The sequence below is a fragment of the Melopsittacus undulatus genome, chromosome 1 (genome assembly GCF_012275295.1).
Source record: "Melopsittacus undulatus isolate bMelUnd1 chromosome 1, bMelUnd1.mat.Z, whole genome shotgun sequence".
In the NCBI taxonomy this organism is placed as follows: domain Eukaryota; kingdom Metazoa; phylum Chordata; class Aves; order Psittaciformes; family Psittaculidae; genus Melopsittacus; species Melopsittacus undulatus.
The window spans coordinates 36454125-36476885 of record NC_047527.1 but is presented as its reverse complement, the minus strand read 5'-3'; the positions used below and the strand labels follow the sequence as shown (position 1 = coordinate 36476885).

The 22761-nt window shown below is 38.1% G+C and overlaps 1 protein-coding gene across 1 annotated transcript in view; it reads right to left on the bottom strand.

Moving 5' to 3' along the window:
• Positions 1 to 22761, bottom strand: part of CYP7B1 (cytochrome P450 family 7 subfamily B member 1) — a 124730-nt gene that overhangs the window by 15052 nt on the left and 86917 nt on the right. Inside the window, exons 2-3 of the mRNA XM_034067016.1 lie at positions 7009 to 7145; positions 26 to 622 (exon numbers count right to left, since the gene is read on the bottom strand). Coding sequence (XP_033922907.1) covers positions 26 to 622; positions 7009 to 7145 — 734 coding nt within the window. The remainder of the gene's footprint in view (positions 1 to 25; positions 623 to 7008; positions 7146 to 22761) is intronic.

The following is a 22761-nucleotide window of genomic DNA, read 5'->3' as shown; positions in this document are numbered from 1 at the left end:
AAGCAATCATTCATAAGTTTCCTACCTGCTTTGTCATAATCTCCAAGCAGCTCATATTTCTCAAATATATCTTGTCTGGCTTGGACCACTTTTGACCCTCCCAGCCATTTTGTCATGTTCTGAAGTAAAAAATGATGTATAAGCTCCTTCCGAACCTTCTTGGTAGCTCCTAGCAACTCAATTGGTATGTTTGCAGCTAAATAGGGAAAGCTGGCATCAAACTTGATAAATTTGTCTCTGATTTCACTAATAACTTTGTGGCCATCTGCAGCAGGAACTCTTCCATACAGTGTTACAAAACTGGCTTCAAACATTACAGAGCAGCAGAATTTGTACATTTTTTCTGTTTCCCAATCTGTTGCTTGTGAGCATTTCCATTCAAATATATCCTGGAGATTTTTCATCATGTGGTCAGAAATGATATCCAAAGGCTTGCCTTGCAGATACTGGTAGATTCTGTGCAGGTTTTCCTTGAGATCAGGGAATTTTCCTTTTGACAAAGCTGGGTAGTCAAAAGTTTTGGAAGCCATTTTATCAGCGAATTCATAAAATTCAAGTTGCTTGCTATTTCGGATGACATAGACATATTGAAATGGGTCCATGATAAAAGTAATATATCTACCTGAATCGAAGAAAAGAAAAAAATTGAGACGTGCTTTTAAAATCTGATGACATTTTCAGAAGTAATAACTGAAAAAAAGCCAATGTCTGGAAAAAAAGAATGCAGAAATTTCCCAAAGCAAGGATCTGCGAAGAAATCTGCAAAGAAAACAACAACAAAAAATCCAAAACAAAGCAACAAATGAAAAAAGTAAGACGCAACAAGTTTCATTTAGATTCTCTTTGTCAGGATGCCGATTCCACATGTGTATAATTTCATGGCTCTTTTAAAATCAGTATGAAGCCATGTTCATATAGACCAATGTACTGGTTTTGCCAAAAGTGATCTCTGTCATTGTGGTATTCTGAAATAAATCATCTACTGCTATGGTGTAATTCATGAAAATACAATGTGTAGTTGCAGGGGCATTAGAAAATTACAGGGTATTTTACCAGCAGGAAAGGAGAGACACACACATTTCACCTGCCTGGAGGAAAGTGAACAATGGGGGCTGGAGTGGAAAACATGCCACTTAGGCAGCTTTTCTTCAAGCAGATGACACAGGAAAGCAAATTCTGCTGGTTACAGCTTTACATGCAAACTGTAACCACCCAAACATTTAAAGCTTCTCTTACATCTGTTTTTTTTCCTGAAGTTTTGATAACTTTTTGTTGAGAATGTGCTTAGTATCTGTCAAATCACTACCTTAGGGCTTGATTTTGAAGCCACGGATTACAGTGGAGCAGGCTACCATTTTTAACATGGATGCCATTCTGGGATACACACTCTCCTAGTGCTATCATCCACTGAGAGTGCATTGAGAACCTTCTACCGCTCCTGAGGTTCTTAGCGAAGTGACACACCCATACGTTAGGCTGCTTGTACAGACAGACAGGATTGCACCTTTTGACACTTTTTCGAGTTGTCCCTGACAGAAAAATCCATCAATTTCTCCCTAAACTTTAAGTCAGCTACTAAAGAAGAGCATTTTGGTGAACAACCATGAATCAAAATGGTAACAGTCACAAAGCTCAAATGAATCATAACCCTTTATTCCCATGTTCAGCCTAAATTTAAAATTCCGGATTCTCAACTTGAATAGAGAGATGCATTAGGGAAAAAGGGTACCCATCCTCTTTAATGTGTACATTAAAATGTACACATCCTCTGTAAAATATCCCAGTTACAACATAGGAAAACAGCAAAGCTTCAAGGACTTACAGTCTAATTCTGTCTCACTAAAGGGACAAATCTCCTTTGATTTTAATGGGAACACTACATGCTTAACGGAGGACCAAATTTGGCTCTGTGACAGATGTCCTGAGATAAAGTAGTCACTACTACTAAAAATGTCAACAAGTATCCATGGTTACCATATACTGATATTTGAATTATCATAGTTATTCTGTATTCTGTCTTACATATACTCAGTCAGTGCTCTATGGTAAATCTGAGTGCACCACTCTGGATTTCCTCTGCAATTATCAGATGCCATAATTTCCATCCCAGTTACATCCACTGCAATCCTAATGAACCAGTAAGGAAACACAAGGGATAAATTGAGACAGAATTTGACACACTTATTTTTTTTCTTTTTTATCAACAGCAAGTGAAGGTTTTTAAGACTTTTGAGTAGAATTTGCTTTACTGTAACATAACCAAGCACAAAGATGGAAATTAATTTTAAAAAAATTGATAAGAAACCGGCATGAAAAAGAGATCCAGAATCCTCAGTGCTCTTATCGGACGATTTCTTTCTTCCCAGACCACAGATATCAGTAGGGATTTTTAGCCTGGACCTCTGCGGGATCTTTGTTAAGAGTCCTGGAATTGCTTTATCTTTCTAGCTTTCACCCATTTTCATGCTCTTTATTGAGGCTACCATCTTTGCAATCAAAGCTTGGAAAGAATGCCCATTGGAGCAATCTTTAATAAATAGATCTGGAGTGTTATTAACCCTAAAGATGAAAGCTGGCTTCCTAACTTTGCGTTTACAGGGTAAACAATTTAAGTTAAGATTTTTAATTAATATTAATTTAAACCATCTGTCCACCATCTGCTTATTTCTGATGCAAAATATGAGTTTCTTTGTGATCTTTAATCAGACACTTAGCAAACGCACATCAATTCTTATCATCTTTATGTAAGAAAATGATTTTCAGCAAATGAGTTTTCAGACAAACAAACTATTTTAGCAATAATTTTAGATCAAAACTCACTCAACACTAGCATATACTTTAAAAGAAAAAAACAAACCAACCAACAAACCCTCTGAGAAACAGAATATTAAAGATCCTGTTTTTTATTATTCTCATCAGGTTCCTGGTAGCAAAAAGTAAGTATGTATCAAAATATAATTAATTTTGTAGAATCAATTCAGGCTCCAGACCACATCACTGCAAATAAACAGTACATACAAACACATAAGCCCAAATACTTTTGTTACTGCAGTTAGTAAAGGTCTATGTAGTCACAAAAGTAGAATCCCTCCATAACAAAGGCAGCTTGTTTACGTACCTCACCAGGAATCTAATTTTAGATCTCTTAATTAGAAAAAAAGACTAAAATCTAGGACTAATTAACGGCAGTTAGAAAGTTGTTGTGAGAGTGGGTATGGGAGCCTTTAGCAATTACAGTCATACTCGCACACAGATGCACTACATGGCTACACCGGTTACCCCAGTCTCTTCCACACAGGAACAGATTGCTAATTACAAAACCATGCCCCAACACCTCCTCTACCCTGAGCAGCAAACATCCGAACTGGAACAAACTTTCTCACCTCAAGTTATGATTTTAAATTTTGTATGTGTCAATATGGTCCTTAATTTTGCTTCTTAAATTCTGTCGCCCCCGATGAGGTCTCTTCCCACTGATTGTCCCTGGCGGTGTCAGAGACCAACAAATGTAAATCTTTCCTAAAGTTTCCAGTTATTATCTGGTATTTTAAAATGCAGCTTCTCCCCTCCCATGCCTTTCCATTGCAGATAATGCCAAGAACTATCTCTGACAAGTAGCCTTTTCTGAAACTGAACCAAAATCTTGATGCTCATGAATTTCCATCAGAGTAGTGGTAAAGGTAAATGCCAGATCAGCCAAAAGTGGAGGCACACCACATGCTCCACAAATCAGGAAGACTTGAATATTGAAGGTATTTATATAAAAACCACTGGGGACTAAGCCTTTCCTTGCTAGACTGTAAAAAAATCCTTCAACACAAAAACTAAGTAGACATGTCCATATAGAAATGTCACACTCCAATTCCCAATAGTTCAAGTCACTGAGCTATTTTATTTAGTACTATAAAAGCCAGTGAAGATGAGATGTACCCTTGTTTCTGTAAAAAGGCCTCTGATTTTTATTTTATTTATTTTTTTTAATATAGCTGAAGAGAATTCATACTTCCCCATCCAATCCTTCAGTCTGTGTTACACCCATGCTGCAAATAGATTGGTTATCTCCATTTAGTTTTTACAGTCTCCTAGAAATAGAAGATTGATGTGGAAAATATGAAGATTGTCAACTTTAGTAAATCCAAGCACAGAAGCCAGTATTTGTATGATAGTTAAGAAATTACTCTAATAATGCATTCTGGAGCTTTCTAATGCTAATGATAAAAGACAAGCATTTCAGATGGCATGTAATGATGGATATTATTTCTGTAATGCTTGCAGCAGGCTTCAGCTTGGTAAGGAGTTAATGTAAATTACCTTTTGCTTAAGAAAAAAATGTGGTATGTTACTGTAGGTGTATCATGATTTAAAAGAAAAGAATGACTTAGCAGCAGCATTTGGAAAAGCAAGTGTGATTAGTGGAAAACCCTTATCTTATTAAAAGCTGAGTTCGTCTCAGAGAGTGTTGTAAAGTTCAGTAGCATTCCTAATAACATGCCAGGAAAAGCAGACAAAGTTTAATCTCAAGAAACAATGACAAAATTGTTTCAGGTTCTTACCTAGCTGTCTGCCTATCCTGCTGACCCTTAACAAGCAGAGGCTGGCTTGGGAAGTACACCATCTCAACACACAGACTCTCTCCTCTCTCTGCCCCCTCCTTTTCTTTTCTTTTTTCTATTTTTTTTTGGTGACTATTGCCTTTACGTAATCGTCCTCTTATTAGGGAGATTCTGCTGAACTGCTGACAATGATGTACAGTGGTGCTTCGCTGGCATGACGTTTGGGGAAAACGATTCTGCTGCACCACCACACAAAACCAATTAGAGAACTATTTTCTGCGACAGGTCAGGAATTTACATTGTTTCTCATAGAAAGATGTGCTTTTTAATTTCTTTATTAAGATGACATCCATGTCCCTTGCGACTTTTAGGGATGACAATCATTCGCTCATCACATGGGAAAGTACAATCAGCAAAATCGCATTACCGGTACGGGGCAACGCCAGAAACTCCAAGCATCGTTCCGCATTTTCCAAATGAACTAGTTTGAGAACCAATAATTAGAACAATATATATTGATAGAATTTTTTGACAGGACCTTTAGACACCCACCAGGGGGGCAAAGTAATGATAGTCCATATACAGCAAGCTATGCTGTGTTTGCCAAACATATAAACATCATCTTTCTCAAATCAGTAAGACATACAGAAATTCTGTACATCTTCAGATGAGGACATGATAGGAGGTATTAACTAGCTTCAGCTTCTTCTTTGACTTATGAATGACAAACTGCTTCTCCTTGGTGAATTCTTGATGGCCAGTATTTTCATACCAAGAAAAGAGAACTTAAAGGGGAATATCTGTTATGACAAACTCACAAAATCTCACAAGATCTTCCTGCATAAGGCTGAAATGATCCAGAACTCACTCCATTTACTCAGTCTTTATCAAGGAAGGCTTCTCCGAAATACCCAAACACAGGGAGATTAGGTGAAATGGAATTTTGTCTAGCACACATACAGAAATCTGTTAAACTAGATTACACTCATAGATTGCTTAAACATACAAAACTCTAAACATAGTCTTGTATAAAGAAAAAAGCATTTGTTTAAACACAGTAAGGATTCTGAAGTATGACTGTATCTAATTTTATGAATGTACTAAGGTAGTCTCTGAATTACAACTATTAATCTGTATTTGTAAGAAGCCACAACTGTATACAGTGTGAATATACATTAACAATAAAAAAGACTATATTTCAACAAAAAGTATATTTCAACAAACTCACTTTCAAGTAGGAAAAAAACCCTAAGTGTACCAGTTTTCAAAGAAAAAGCCCTGAATGAATAAAAAATATCACACATTTAATAGAACTAAAAATGCTTTTCCAAATTAAAAAAAAAAAAAGAACAGATTTGGTAAGAGGAAGAAAAATTTTATTAACTAAACATATGGCTTGCAATTTAATTAATTGACTTTTGAAGAAAAATATTATTTTTATTGCAAAGTATTACTTGCATCGAAATATAAAGCTAATATGAATGTAATTTCAAGCTACTGCATGAAATTACAAAGCACACTTTATACTTTACACTTTACATTTTTATTTGAAACTCCCTAAAAATACAGGAACAGCTAAAACTGTGATAGACTTAACTCTAAAGTTGATCATTTGAACAAGTATATCAGCATGTAAAGGGGAAAAAGATCCATTACATGCACCTACACTAATAAGAGTTTGCCTTTTTCCGAATAGAAGAAAATACTTGGTTTTAAATTGATTTTAGTTAAAAGTACATATGTGTGTGTATATATATATATGTAGATTTATATATTAAGGTTTCATTCAAGATTCCAGTTTCATTCTATGTTTTTCTTCTACAGCTAAATGTCTACATGAAATCACCCAAATGTTTGTATTCAAGCTAGTGTAAGTAATACAACTATAAATACAGAAAGCAGCAAGGTTATATCATACTTCATTATATTGTTATTTTCAACAAGCATGATCAGAGTAAAAGGCTGGCAATGGGAAGTTTCTGTGTTCCAGTCCTGATTGTATCACTGAGTCAATGTGTCATTCATTCCCTTGTGTTCCTGTCAACCAGTTGTAAAATGTGTGAGAACATATTCTGCACTTTTTTTCCTGTTTTCTAAATTTAATCTGATATTTTTCTGTGCAGTGTCAAGATGATGTTAGTTCTCCCTTCTTTAGGAAAAAAATCCCGAAACAATACACAATTAAATGCGCTGGCAAAAGCTATCCCCATACATTACACACCTATGAATTCTGCCAATATGCATATACACCTATAGCTGTACATAAATCCACATGTTAATAATTATATCCTATGGATAATTATTATTTATGCAATACACATAAATTTAAGTAATTTTTATTGGTCTACACTACACAAAAACGGTTTTGGATAAAGAAGATTCTAAACTAAGCATCTGAATTAGTATTTAACTTCACCAATAAAAAAAAAAAGAAAAATACTAAAATATATCTCACCAGCAATATGTACAGTGAAAATATCTCCAAGTTTCTTTTGCTGATCCAGTAAGAATTTGAAAGCATCTTTTCTAAAAATCAGGGCCTTCCCAAGGTAAGGAATCCAGCCATTTATTAGTGGGGGCTCTCCAGACTTCCTGTTAAAAACAGAAAAAAAATTATCAGGAATTATCTTTGGCATGAGAGCAACTCATCTTTTTATCTATTTATATATTACACTTAGAGCCGCCATTTACATATATAATTCTTGCAATGTAGAATATGTTGTACAGAAAGTTCTTCAGATATGATGGCAGGTTAAATCTAATCACACCTCTGAGCACAGAAGGCTCTGTGTGGTGATTAGGAAAAATAAGTGAGAGAAATTGAGATGCATTTAACTACAGGTCGTACAGTTATTACCATCAAGTTATGAACGCAGGAAAATGACATTTGGTAGAAAATATCCCAGTAAAGGGTCATCTCATTTTCAATATTTGGCATGTCAGAGGAAGATGTATCAGAAGGCAATTATGACAGATTTAGGTAAATAGGACACTGACAAACCACACAAAACAACTAGCTTTACAGATAACATTTTAATAATTTTAGTTACCAGCACAAAGAACAGCTACTATTCTAACTAAATATCTTCAAAATATAGAATAATAATAGAGGCTAAACATTTACCATGATAAATCTTAGCCTCTGTACATTTATAGTCTCCTAAGGTAGAAATGTTCATGAACAGTTAAAGATTAAACTCTAGATGATGAAATTTGCATCTCAATCTAAAAAAGCAGCCATGGTGCCTTGCTTACGTTTATAGAATACTGAAAAACACCTTTCCAGAATCTAGTAAGTTACATTTTTCTTTAAAAAGGAAAAAAGGTTCTCATACTGTCCTATTCCTGCCTGCAAGCAAATGTCTTTCCTTCATGCTGGTCTTTAGTTGCTTGAATCTGATTTACAACAAAGAAACACAGAGCGTGCTTGCTCTGGAAAGGATTAAAACAAATATTCGCTAACAACTCTGCTGCTACATCCCATCTGTGAAGGTGACTTATACTACATGCAGTACAACTCATTCTGATTAAATACAAGATATTTACTAGCTTGGATCTAATCAAAGATCAAGGGATCACAAGCTTTACTACTATCATACACAGCATGGATTTTTATGTAGCTGGATTAACCCTATCATAGTCACATTCTCCCTTGAACTGCTGCAACAGAAATGAAAAAGGTAAACATCATATGCTGTATTTGCATTTTATATTTTCCTTATTAAAACTTTCCAAATAAGAAATTAAAAGCCTAAGATTTGCTCTCTGATTTTAAAAAGTTGCTATGAATTTAATGTACAAACAGATGTGGCCAAACCAAGCTGCGTATCTCGATCTCTTAATTTAACTTACCACTTATATTGAATGTTAGTTTTCAAGAGCATCTTTTTGTCCTCTGGAAAACCAGTAAAACTTCTGGTCCAAACCCCACAATCTCACAGTTAACAAGTTTGTTCATGCTTTTTTGTTTCTTTGGGTTTTGCGGCTCTGGGGTTTTGTTTGTTTTGTGGTAGGTTTTTTTAAATGTGGAGAAGGTACAGCCCCTTTTTTACAATACCTCCCATAAACCACTGCATTATCCATCCTCTAGTGGTGGATGGATAATGAAAAGTAGTCAAAAAAACTTTGTAATGGTTAATTCTGTAATACAAGAAAAGAACTAATCTGAGATTACATAAGAAGGATCACCAGCCCTGGAAGCGTAACAGCCAACTCAATACCCTCAATTATCCTTTCCAAGCCCATAAGGAATCTGGATGATTTACCCATATTTTTCACCCCCCAGACTATTAAGTCCTGAGAGCAGCCACCTTTCACTTCCCAGTCTGGACACGTCACTCTGTAAGTAGTATCCTGACAAATATTTAGATGGTCTTTTTGTCATCTTCTAATTGAATGCATCTAATTTCACTCTCCACGTTCTGTCATCCGATCAGAAGCTGTATTCTTCACAAGCTCTCCACCGGGTAAAAAGAAGGCAGCTCAGAAATCCAGGGGAAAATTAACTTAATGCTCCAAGTCTGCGGGATAACATCAGGGAGACGTTTTGCTATTGTAAAGACGTGAGGGTCATCGTTCGCTTCAGACATGTTTAGCTCAGCAGCAATAAGCTTAATACTGTTAAACACTGTGTCAAGGCTACACAGCTTTCAGAGGAAAATATACCACCAGTTCAACTTACGACCCACAGCAGACTGATAACAGAAATGTGTCTTCATTTCTAGCTTTCCTTCACTTTGGAATATGGAGGTCATCTCTGTGACTTATCGATGTCTACTAATACAAAGTGAGGAAAAGAGCACCTCATATATTTTAGTGTCTCCCAAAATACAATGCTTCACTGCACAAAATCTTAAGCAGCTGACCTGGCTTCTTGAAGGACTCTCACCTGCATCCTGGGTACCTCCAGAAGTTCTCATCAGCTTCAGAGTCTATGCTGAACCATTAAAAAAGCCCACAGAAATTTTTATGGGTTAATCAATATGTTTGTGAACTTCAACTCTGGATTCACACTTCACAGACATTGGAAGATTTGATAATTAGGCAAAATATTTAAAATGTTAGTTACATGACACAATATACAATGTGGTACCAAATGTAAAATAGAGCTAAGAAATATATAAGAGCAAAATCAAGTGTTTTGATGGCAATTTAAGATTGCAACTTTTTTAATCTAAAGCATTCAGAACTTTTTACCAGGTTACATTTTATTCAGAAGTCATTTAAGTGCTTAAATTTTAATTCACTTAGCATACCTCATAATAATCCCAGGTCTTTTTGCTCTATGTTCTTATGCTTTTTATGGCTTGGGCTGGTTCTGCTTGCATACAGGAATAAGTTTAGTTATCTGAGAAGCCGCTGTGAAGTCAGTAAGACTTAATGGACAAATTTCTCACATATGTAAGTGGATTTTACAAATAAAGCATCAGCAACATGTCCAATACAATCTATAAGTAGACAGATCAGTTACAAAGTGGAGGGAAAGCAACACGTTTGTATCATCCATCATTGTTAAATGGATAATTTCAAATGGCATTATGCAAAAATCAGCTGGCTACAAATACAGCCCATAAATAGGATGAACAGATTTTGATACTTAATTTTTCTTTGCTTTCACAGTGAAAAGATACTTTCTTGCTAGCAAGCAATAAAGTTGCAATGTCTTCTCTACCAAATAACCAAAGTTTTGGAGTTTGCAGTTTCCTTAAGGTGAGATTCTTTTACCTCACCCAGAACACTGACTCAGGTGTGATTATTTGGCTCCTTAGGTAAGGTGGAATTATAAAATGTGGATGTTGAACCTATACATCACTCATAGCAGCAGTGATACAATAAAGCAGGAGATAAATGGTCTACAACATCAATTATGTGAAAAATAGATTTTAAATATATATATAAAAAAGATTTTAAAAATATATATTTTTTTTAAAAAATTAGTCTCTAAACATTGTGCTTTCAATTACTGACGGAATTATTTGGGAAACACAAATAAGGTCATTTGTTAAGCTCTCTGCACATTTTTTTTTTTTTCAGTTGCAAGAAAATACCCTAAAAATTTACAAGCAAACAGACTTTGCCAACATTATCTCTCATAGAAATATTAGTGCTTTGTAAAAGCAATTAAGACTATTCTTTTGTTGGTTTAACCATTCAACATCACTGCAGTGTAGGGCATTGGATCAGTGTAAATGAGAGGAGAATCCTTCTCATTTCACTGGTTATTTGTATTCCAAGGGAGCAGATGCCTTCCAAATTATGCAAAAATCCACAGCGCATCTTGTACTACAGCAGATGAACAGGTTAATTTTTCTTTTTGCACATAATAAATCATAAGTGCTTTAACACCCGTAGTCGCATTTCATGAACATAAACCTTCTGTTTAATAATGTCTGTTTACAACTAGAATCAGACATACAGTAATCTCTTGCCTGGGATAAACATTAATCCAGATCTGTCTAGAAAAATTATACAATTCATTACCATAAGTAATCTCTATTGTGCCCTGTGCTTAACCTTCATCTTTTTTCCCATCCTATAATCTTGCAAATCCACTGGTGGTGTATGATTGGCATCTGGTGTTAACGCAGCCTTCACTGCACACAGCACAGCTGAAGAAGCCCCACATCAACACATCATTCTGCAGGGTACTGCAGGTTCAGCTGACCGCTTCTCAGAAACTTTCACCAAAGGGTGAAAAACACCTGCAAACCAGGGAGAAAAAGGTCTAACAGTAATATCATGTGCCACAGAGGGGTCATCTTCAATGCCAAGGCATTGTTACCTTCCACAAAAATTAAAGGTAGCAGTCTGATTTTCCCATAACATCTCTGGTCAAATCATCACACACTGCATCCAAGCTGGAACACTCCATGCTGGGGGACTTTAAGGAATGGAAATGGATGGGTACAAAAGTAGAACAAAAGCTATTATGAACATGTCAAAGCAGTTTGAGATTATTCACAGGCCGACCACAATATTTAAGCAACAAGACATGACAGACACTGTCTTTCCAGGGGCTTATGAACCCTCTAACTGTGAGGAAAAGAATGAGGCCAAAGGCTTCAACCCCAACAAAGGAAATCCCCAGAATGTGGTGTCTGGAGTGTCTTCTTGTATTATGAGAGAGCAAACACAGGAAAGTTAGGACAGGAGAAAGGCAGTAAGTCTATCTTCCTATGTCCTTTTAATTCAGCAGTTACAGTTTCCTCCAGACCTGCTCACAGCATTAGTTATTTTGTATCTATGAGGACAGAAATGAAAAAATATCTTCAAAATATTTATCCAGAACACAGTTTTTCAATACTTATAAAATTACGCATGCCATAAATGCCCCATCCAGATCATTTGCCTCAGTGACATCAAGAACTCCAAAATTTCCAGGAGGAACACACGCATTATGAAAAATTATTCCCTGCAGAAAAAGCCAGTTGAGAGTTTTAGCAATATAGTTTTCTACCTTTGAAATCTCAGCTCACATACCTCTTGCAGAGGTAAGGACTGGACTCTGCTCCTATCTGATCACTACTTGGGAGCTTATGTGGAGTAAATGGATGCATCAGGCCAAGTCTTGACAGAGATGCAGATATGGATTGACTCAGTGAAGAAGCAACAAGAGCCCTGGGATGGAAAAAACTGCTGTTGACACCTGTACTTTTGCCTAGGTAAAGTGATTTCATGCTGCAGTACTGATAACCTCCTTTTTTTGTTAGGCTAAAGATCACTTGTAAAAGAAAAGGAAAAAAGACTCAGGAAAAAGCAAATACACTGTTAAGCACACCAGGAAAGAGGAGTTTATCTGCGCTCCCAAAAAGAGCAGTACAGCAAAGGCAGACTCTAGTGATAATGTGAGACAAACTGGGAGAAATGCTGACGAAAACAAACCAACCAGTGAATTTTTGCAGTGATTTTTTTTTCTCCCCCACAGAAAAATGCAATCCTTTAGTTGAAAGTTTTTCATGTCAAGAACCTTTGGGATTTAAAATGAAAATCCTTTCTTATTTTAAAATAAAAATATTACAAGCTCTTTGTTCCTGAGATCTCTAACTTGTGTTGCCATCCACACAGAAGGTCTTCTTTTTCCTCTGTTCCAGTAATTTCCTTTAGGTCATCCCCAAATATCCAAAAGATGCCAGTACTCAAGAACTCATTCAGAAGCTCTGAAATATTGCTCTCTAGGAAATTATATTACTTTTCAGTTTTTTTATGCTAAATTATCTCAACAATTGTTGGTTGACATTGTACATACACCTCTTCATACTTCAGAATTGTGTGTTGAACGACACATCCATAAATTCAACCACTACTTGTAGTGACTGGCTGGGACATTGTCTAAAAATAAATACCATTGTGGGAAAGTAATCTGAATAGTTTTAAAATGGAAACCCACTACAATACCCTCTTGGCTCAAGTTGTATCAAATGCTGACAATTCCCAGAAAGGTCCGTTACAAAATTTAGTGTAAAGTTTCTTAATACCAAAGATAAGAGTCACGGGAAGACAAGACTTGGCCAATGCAATATCAAAAATTAATATAAATTAAGTGCTTATGGCCCCATCCTTGAAATCCTACCTTGCTTCTACTCTGGGTGAGATTGGTGAGAGCAGCCACAATTACTCAACGCTTTGCCTGACCAAGCCCAAGGTTATTCTATTGCATTTAAGTAACACAGATTTGAGATAATTTGCCCAGCCAAGGGCTTTCCCCTTAATTCGCATTTAATGAAAGAAAAATAGGCTAGAAAGGGATGATGAGAGGTTCTTTGTTCCATGCCTCATATCCCAGGTAGGGTGCTGTGCACTGACATCTTGCCTCATATTTGTCTATGGTATTCTGGAAGATGCTCAGTAACGGAGTCTCTATACTCTCCTCAAGCAATCTGTCATTATTAGAAAGTTTCTCCTCACATCTAACCTTTATCTTCCTGTTGTACCTTAAGCCCAATACTTCTCATTCTGCCTGCAAAAAAAAAAAAAAAGAGAATAAATGATTCCCTTCACTTCTGCAGGAGCACTTCATATATTGAAAGGTACTTATCATGTTCTCCCTTAAGTCTCCTTTAGGTTAAATAACCTCAATTTCTTCCAGTATTTCCTCATAATGATTTTCTAGACCTCTATATACTTATGTCACTCCCCGTTCGATTTTCTTGTGTTAGCCCACACCCTGCTCTATGGCAGCTCTCTGCACTGACTGCAGCAGAGCAATTACCTCTCCCATCTCAAGGGTGACACACCTGGCTTTGCCTCCCAGCACAAGCTCAGCTTTCTGTGCAAAATCACCACTGTGACAAAACTCCAGCTTGGGAACCATTACAGCCCTCACCCTTTTCCCAGAGAAAACACTGTGATCCTGTCCAGATGCTGTTGGTTAGTCCCCTGTGTTTTCCAGTTTGACATTTGGAATGCTAACCTCTCCTTTGCAGGATTGAAGCTGCTCCTTTTTTTGGTATTATCCACAAGCATAAACATTTATTTTCCTATATTAATGTGAGAAGGGTGAGATCAGAATATAAGTCCACCGGTATTTCCTTTTACCACTATTTATGCTTGCACATCAACTGGCTTTACCTAAGAGAACCCAGCAACTCCTGCCCAATATCCATCTCTTTCATAAGCCATTTCTGCACTTTCATATACTGCTTTGCTGCAATACATGTTAAAACTGTACACAGTAAGTAGCTCATAGTACGAAATCATATTAACTGTCTGGCCTAGAAATGACAAGTGAAGTGTGGATAAGAATGTCAGCACTCCCCACAGAAATATATTCAAATAGGCAGAAATCGTTCCTTACGTAATAAGCAAACAAATAAATTCAGGAAATCTCAGAAACAGTGGTGGGACATTATCACATTTAAAAACCGTGGTAACAAGGCAAGAGAGGGGAATGTTAGATGGAAAGATATTGCTGCTTCTATGTGCAGCAACTGTGTTTTCTTTGAGTTTATAATATATAATTTAAGAAGGAAAATGTAAAAATCAAATATTGTTTCCTGAAAAACTGTATGAATGTCAAATAATGAGGATATTCATTGGAACAACAAAGGTAATTTTCATGTAACTGAGCTGCGCAAAAGTTTGGTATCTTTTTAGGTTCTTTATTATCACTAGAGAGAAAAGCAGTGAAAAGGCTTTTTCTTTGGTCTTTATTAACAATACAGATAGGTTAAAGTTGTTCACTCAAAGCTGAAATTATATATTGAAGGAAGATAACTGCCACTGTCACTAATTTATGAATTATCACAGGAAAACAGCAACTGAATACTGTACTCGGGTGAATGTTTCAAAAGCCATGATGTCTGTAAGATGTATGTAGTATGAGTAGGTCTTCTTCCCTTCCAAAATATTACACACACTTCCTCCCCAGATCCTCATTTTCCCTCTTTTCCTTCCATGCTGCAAGTCTATTGCACATATTCTGAGAAACAGCCTTGTAACTGGACTCTCCACTACACATTCATTCTCTCCTGCTTCATCTCCTTCTGCCACCACCCTAGGTTAATCCTTCAGATTCTATGTGATTTTACTTCTCTCAGGAGAAACTATAGGTGACTTATTTCAGAAGAAAGCATGTTGCAATCTCATCTCTTCATCTTTTGCTCCTCACAAGTCTCTCCTTTCCTCCTTCTTAGATGTACTTCTGTGCTCTTTCTTCGCACACCTCCTCTTCCAAAACTTCCCCACTCTGTTTTCCATTCCACTTATACCCTTTCCCTCCTTCTCCTTCCCCTAGCTCTGTTCTGGCTCTGCCCCTACTTCCAGTAGCACACATGGGTCTTTTTCAAGCCAGCCTTTCTTGTAGTTCACAGTTGGGTAAGTCCTATCCCTGCCTTATCAAGCTACCACAATTAGGGAGCAAAAACCCTGACTGCTTGCAAATTTGTATTCTTAGTGACGCTTTTCACATCACCATGTGTATGAGCAGCACCCTTCTATAATTCATGCTTCCTGCTACGTAACGGCAGCCCATGAGTCTGAAGTAAGTGCGTGTGAAATGTAGTTTTTTACTAAGCATTCTTTGGTAGGACTAGCCTGAAGCTAAACTTCGCATTATGAGGGAAGCTCTGAAGTATCTAAAAACAGCCTTATTTTTAAAAATCTCAAATATATTTCCCACAAAACAGCTGCTCCTCAATTTTATTTAGCAGATATCAGAATGAAGACCGTTGCAGCCTTCTCAGTGTGCCCACAGCTTTTCCTAGGAAAGGACTAACGAGAGGGATGGTTGTGCTGTCTCCTCCCTGGATGGATTTACAGAGCAGTATGCAGCCACCTGCAGCCCATGCGGACACCCTGTGAGCTGGGCTATGCGCCTCACAGGCGATCTCTGCCTGAACTCCCCCTGGGGTGCTCTCATCTGCTTTTCCCTCTCCAGAGCCTGAAACTCTGCTGAGCTCTTAACAGACTTAATATGTATTAATATAAGAGCTTCAGTGTATTGCCTGAAAACAATGGTTTGATGCTTGGAAAATATATTCCTTTAATTGGTCTGCAGCTGCCCTTTTTAAATATTTATGTAAACTCTATTGTGTTCAAGGGCATAAGGGTTAAATCCTTAAATGAGGCTCTTGGCCTTCTGTTTGTACAAGTTCTCTGGAATGTACAACATCCTTGTCACTTTTAGGTAACCTAATTAATTCCAGTTTTAGGTAAATCAAGAATACATTTTCATTCTGCAGCCATGGAAAGTAAAATATTATTAGTTGAAGAACATAAGATGGAACAGTAACTGGGACATTGTAGGTCTGAACATGTTTTAAATCCCTCTGCTGTGAAAGATTGAGTAGAAAATATAAAGACAATTCTCAATTTTTTTTTAATTAAATTGAGTAAATGTCAACTTGGGGACTGTAATAAGAGATATTACAATTGCAAATGAATACTTGTTTCATTGTTTTCCTAAGCTGTTTCCTGCACAAAATAATACTTGGATTATGATACAATCATATTTCTGAATAGTCCAAGACTTGCCTGTCCTAGATCTATTGAAATATACACTTTTTTCTTTCCCCAAAAAAACAGATACTGCACAATTGCATAATTTCACAGAATCACAGAATTGCTAAGGTTGGAAAAGACCTTAAAGATCAAGTCCAAATGTTAACCGAGCACTGCCAAGTCCACCACTAAATCATGTTCCCAAGTGCCACATCTACATGTCTTTCAAATACCTCTAAGGATGGTGTCTTAATCACTTCCCTGGGCTGCCTGTTTCTGCGCTTGACAACCCTTTCGGCAAAGAAATTTTTCCCAATATCCAATCTAAACATCCTCTGGTGCAACTTGAGGCCATTTCCTCTTTTCCTGTCACTTCTTATTTGAGAGAAGAGGCCAACACCTACTTTGCTACAACCTCCTTTCAGGTAGTTGTAGAGAGCAATAAGGTCTGAGTCTCCTTTTCTCCAGGCTAAACAACCCCAGTTCCCTCAGCCACTCCTCATATGACTTGTGTTCCAGATCCTTTTCCAGCTTTGTCGCCATTCTCTGGACCTACTTCAGCACCTCAATACCTCTCTAGTAGTGAGGGGACCAAAACTGAACACAGTATTCCAGATTCAGCCTCACCAGTGCTAAGTAGAGGGGTATGATCACTGCCCTGGCCCTGCTGGCCACACTATTTCTGATACAGGCCAGGATGCTGCTGGCCTTCTTGGCCACCTGGGCACCTGATGGCTCATATTCATCAAGCTGTTGACAAACATCTCAAGTCCTTTTCAGCCAGGCAGCTTTCCAGCTGTAGCGCTGGTTGGGGTTGTTGTGACCCAAATGCAGGACTTAGCACTGAACCTCATACAACTGGCTTCTGCCCATTGATCCAGCCTGTCCAGATCTCTCTGTAGAGCCTTCCTACCCTCAAGCAGATAAATACTTCTACCCAACCTGATGCTGTTTGCAAACTTACTGAGGGTTCTCTTGATCCTCTCATCCAGATCATTGATAAAGGTATTAAACAGAACAGGCTACAGTAGTGAGCCCTGGGGAACACCACTTTTCATCAGCAACAAATTTGATTTAACTCTGACTACCACCACACTTTGGGCTCGGCCATCCAGGCAATTTTTTACCCAGCAAAGAGTGCACCCATCCAAGCCATGAGCACCCAGTTTTTTCAAGGAGAATGCTGTCGGACATAGTGTCAAAAGCTTCATTAAAGTCTAAGTAGTCAACCACCACAGCCTTTCCCTTGTCCTCTAAGCGGGTCACCTCATCATAGAAGGACATCAGGTTGTTCAAGCACGACCTGCATTTCATAAAGCCATGACGATCAGCTGTGATCACCTGGTTGTCATCAAGGTGCTCTGTTACTAAGCAGAGGAGTTCTTCTTCCTGGGCACACCTCTCCAGGTGTGCTCACTGCTTGTAACAGCCAGGCACAGCCTCACTGGTGTAACAGCCAGGCACAACCCACAGCCAGAATCCTGGGTGGCAGCACACTCCCACTGGAGCTCTGTCTGGATAGCTGTGTCAGCCGTGGTGGGTGCAGATCTGATCTTAGAGAATCCATGGCTTTCTTCTGGGAGGATACCACTGCTCCCTGGCTGAGCTGGCAAGGCTTCAGCACCCCTCCTGCAGGCTCTTCTGCACAGACTGCCACACCACACCATCTACTTGCCCAAGTCCCATCAGTCACTGTGATGTGAGCCACAGGCTTCTGCCAGCTCTCTGGGCTTCCCTAGTTCAGGAAATCCCACTGTGCATCACACTGGAGTGCCCCAGTGCCAATCGTGCCTGCACTGGAACCATTCACCTCAGCAACTAAGTAATTTCCAACTTTGGTTAAGGTTATAGGACAGATCTAAACTCCCTGGTGTTGGCAACAGTAATTTCCATTTTCCATCAAGTAAAAGGCTTGAATTTGAAAATTAGAAATTTTATTAAATAAATGTTCAAGATTTTCCAACCAGCTATTCTAACTCAGTACTATTACACTTGTTTTGAAGCCCAACAGAATTAAATGCTGAATCCCAAACAGTAGATGAAGCAGCTGTCTATACACAGAACATAAAGTTCATGGAAGCATCAAAGCTTCATGAAATCTTAAAAGTGTAAAACATTTCTATTGGGGAGATAATGAGCTTTACAGGTTCTAATTAAAAGAAAGTGGATGCAGCCTGACAGAGACAAAGGTTTAGGACACCTCATCCATGCTAATAGTACTGCACAGGAATGAAGGCAAACTTGGGACTATGGCCAAGTGGCTCACCCATTCATCATTCCCCTTGCTGAAATGCCTCCGAGACTGGCTGCACAGCCACTCACCTCGTACAGAAAGCTGTTGGTGGGGGTGTTTTAGAATATACTCAAAGGTGCTCTCTCAGGTGACTGGCTACTTGATCTGCCAGCTTGATGATCTGCACCTCAAATTTTGTCATATGACTAATGCTGAAGAGACAAAGCAGCTCAGTTTTCTTCCTAGAAGGACCTTAATATTGCTTGCCAAAAGACAGTTGGATATGTAGGAAGTCTGAAAATCCATTAACTGAGGTTGCCAGTAAAGTTGATGAAATTCTGAGTCTTGTGAATGCCTAGACCCTGCTGGGGTAAACCACCTCAGATAACTCCCAGAGGCAGCTTGCAATGTTATTTCCATCTGTATGTCTGAATCCCGAAGAATGTACTTCTCATTATCCCAGTATCTGAATATTTCAATTTCAGTCAGATTTAGGAATTTTTATTTGTTCCAGCTGAAAGCCAGTGCCCTACAAGTACAATGGACTTCTATTATACCAAAGGGTGGATATTAACACCATCATAAACCGATGGAGAAATGTGCAAAATATGACTCACTGAAGTCAATGCTAGTACCCTGATGTCATGGTTTAAGCCTAATTCAGACTAATTGTGAAAAGATTTCCTGTCATGTGTTGCTCTGAAAAGTCATGTATGGGGTATGTCTGGAATTTTATATTAAGGTCTATAAGCTGTCCCGTTTCTCATGAACAACTGGTGACATTATACAAATGACGAGGAGTGCATCAAAGGGTGCATTGGCTGTGTTGAATTTTGCTTTGAGAGTAGGCAGGAATCCTGAGCAACAGTTTCTCCTAGGTGTAGGTCTACTTTGGTATAAATTTGAGTCTTTACAGAAGGCGTTTATGTTCTCCATCACCAGTAATTGTTCCATTTATATGCTGTATTACGTACCTTTGGCTTTATTACTTTTCAATTAGAAAGAAAAATCATAAGGAAATGAAAATTAGAAATGAAAGGTTATCAGTAAAAAATTTTAACATTCCAATTCCAAGCATTTGCACTGTTCTCATCCAATGTAGCCTTCTGTTAATGATACTACTGTCATTTTACTGACAACCCTAAACAGCTTTATTCTCTTTTCTAATTAAGAGACAAAGCTGATTATGTCAATCTATGAACTGACATCTGAGTGCTTTTGTTATAATGTAAGAAGCAATGGATATGACTATTGTTATGATAAAACAAAAACTTGGGAATTTTAACGGGAAAACCCAAGATAGCAAACTATAGAACGGCTAAATTAAAACAGATTCTTCCTATCCATGCAAAATGCACATGTGATTGTATTATATAATGAAATGAAGACACTGTGTGAGAAATTAATTTCCAGTAATAGAAAACATAAAGCAACGATACATAAAATACCTGACTAAAATATGTGAGGAGAAATCATCAGATCATAAAATATCCCAAACAAATAAATGACAGACTAAGCCATCAATCATCAAGGAAAAATTAAGCTATTAATCCAAAATGCTTGCATGTCAAGACATGATTTCAGCTTCATCCTGCCTCTAAATCAAAGATACCTGCTCAGTGGACTCTCCCATGCAAAGGAATACATCTGGAAGCAATCTCCAGTACTGCCTTATGCATTAATTGTGAGTGCAGTGAACATCCAGTTCTCACCACTTCCCCTAAGCTACCATAAACACTCCTCTATTTTGTGAACTAGAAATAGCTGCAATGACTGGTCAACCTGATAGCCAATAGATATTTCTAAGATAATACTGTGGATGGGATGAAATGCTGACCATTGCAGGAAGATTTGTATTTGCATGGACACAGGTAAGACTGAAACAATCTCCCACACGCAAGCATTAATAGCTCCAGTCTGTGCTGCCTAAAAGGCCAGGGAGAAGACAGCAGCAGGAAAATCCTGTAGAATCAGATGAACTTCAATATTTTGGGATGTTAGCACTTTTAAGACTTGAAGATGGAATGAAATAGTTTTCCCCTCAGTTGTGATTAAAGGCAACAGACAGAGATTGTGCAACTTTTCTGGCAGCTCCAGATCTACAGGATCACTGCTGGTGCTGGAGCTCCTGTCAGGAAAGCCCTGAATCCTCTCCAAGGAACTCTACTTATCCTGTGTAAGAGATTCCTACCGATGATACTGGGTGTCCTTGAGACAAAGCTTAAAGTACTGCAGACTAACACAGATCTCCTGGCATCATCAGAGCTAAATGAATTTACACCCTGAAGATCAAGTCCTCAGCTGCTGACAGTGTCAACCAGCGTTGACATACATCCAATGAACACATACATTTTTTCCTTCCTTTAAAAACTTCTGTTCTAAATGATCAGAAAAAGCCAAGACATTACAAGATACAGTATCAATAGCACTAAATTTAATTATGGATTACCGCATATGTGCTCCCTTACAAGCACCTGTGGTTACAAACTACCACTGCCTTACCATGAATTGTATCTAGGGATCTTACCCTCTTGCCACAGGCAAGTAGAGACAGTGAATGACTGAATGTCTGTGCTCTTCTATACCTCCCTTCACGGAGGTTTAGTCAGTGGGGAAGATACCTCCTTACACTTTCATTAAAATAGATCTGGAAGTATAAACTATATCCTGCATAACTGCAGAGATATGCAAGATAGGAGATATTTTCTATTTGTGAGACCAATGGTGTTGCTCAGGACTTCAAAAATCATTCTACTTTTGTTGCACATGACAGAATACCCAGACGACTGAAAAAGAAATTTTTTTGAACTGCTTTTAAGGCATTATTAAAAAGGATAATAATTTTTCCTGTGCCACGGGATCTCCCCTAACAACCCGCTCAATTACTTGTCGCTACTAATCAGTTCGATAGAATTCCAATTCTGATGGCTACCCACTAGTAAGGTTAGGCTGTTCACTGCTTAATGGGAGAAAGGGAAGGTTTCAGAATGTATTCCCTTCGGCTTGGAAAGCATCATGATCTTCTAAGCTGCACACATTTTGCTCACACTGAAGTAGCAAGATTGAGACACTTAAGAGTTTGGAAACACATCACACTCTTAAATGCAGCTTCCATCACAAACAGGGTCACCTCAGAGGTGGCTGACAACAGCATCCAAATCCAAAATGTAAATATTTGGAGTTAGGATTACTGAACAGAAAATTATTGCTGATATTTGGCATTTATATTCTTTGGAATTTTCCTCTTCAAAGAAGACAGGAAAAAATCAAATCGCAGTCTCATGCTTTTCTCCTGGTCTGCTATATGCATTTATTTTATAAGAGCAGGTAAATAAAAGCCAAATTAAATTCATGACCTATACTCAATGGTATAAATCTACAATGCAGCACTAATTTAAATATTGCTATTGCTAGGCCAAATGATCATGGACACGGGATAACATCTGATTAACATTGGTATACCAACAAAAGTGACCATGGTGGTCGTAGAACATGAACTCCTGTCAACAGGAGCTACAAACACGTCGCCATCATTATGAGATTCCAGGAAAAGGGAACTCTATGCAATCTGAAGAACCCTCAAAAAATTCCTTTGAAAAGCAGATTATTGAAAACAAACCCTACCAATGCCTCTGGCCATTGCTCTGCCACAGAACTTCTCTTGCTTGTGCTGGGATTGCTTCCCACCACAGTCAGCTGCTGGACCTTTGCCAGCCACAGCAGAAGTGGGGGTCTTCCAGTTGAACAGGCATCATGGCTATTTCTATGCTTTCACTTCTCTTCTCCCCCAGTTCCCCCTCAACCCCCTCCCAACTCTGCTGGTCAGGCTAGAGGACACGGCCAAAAGAAAAGAAGTACAGCCAAGACTTTCGTATGCCTCAGCAACCCCTCTCTGCTGTTGCAGGGTCACTGGCCGCCAGAATGATTTACAGCAGCCTTCAGGCTATGCTAACTTACAGTGAGGGACTTGACTGACTCATTGCTGCTCCAGGACTGTGGGAACAGAAAGCCACCTTCAAGCCATTTTCTGACATCCCT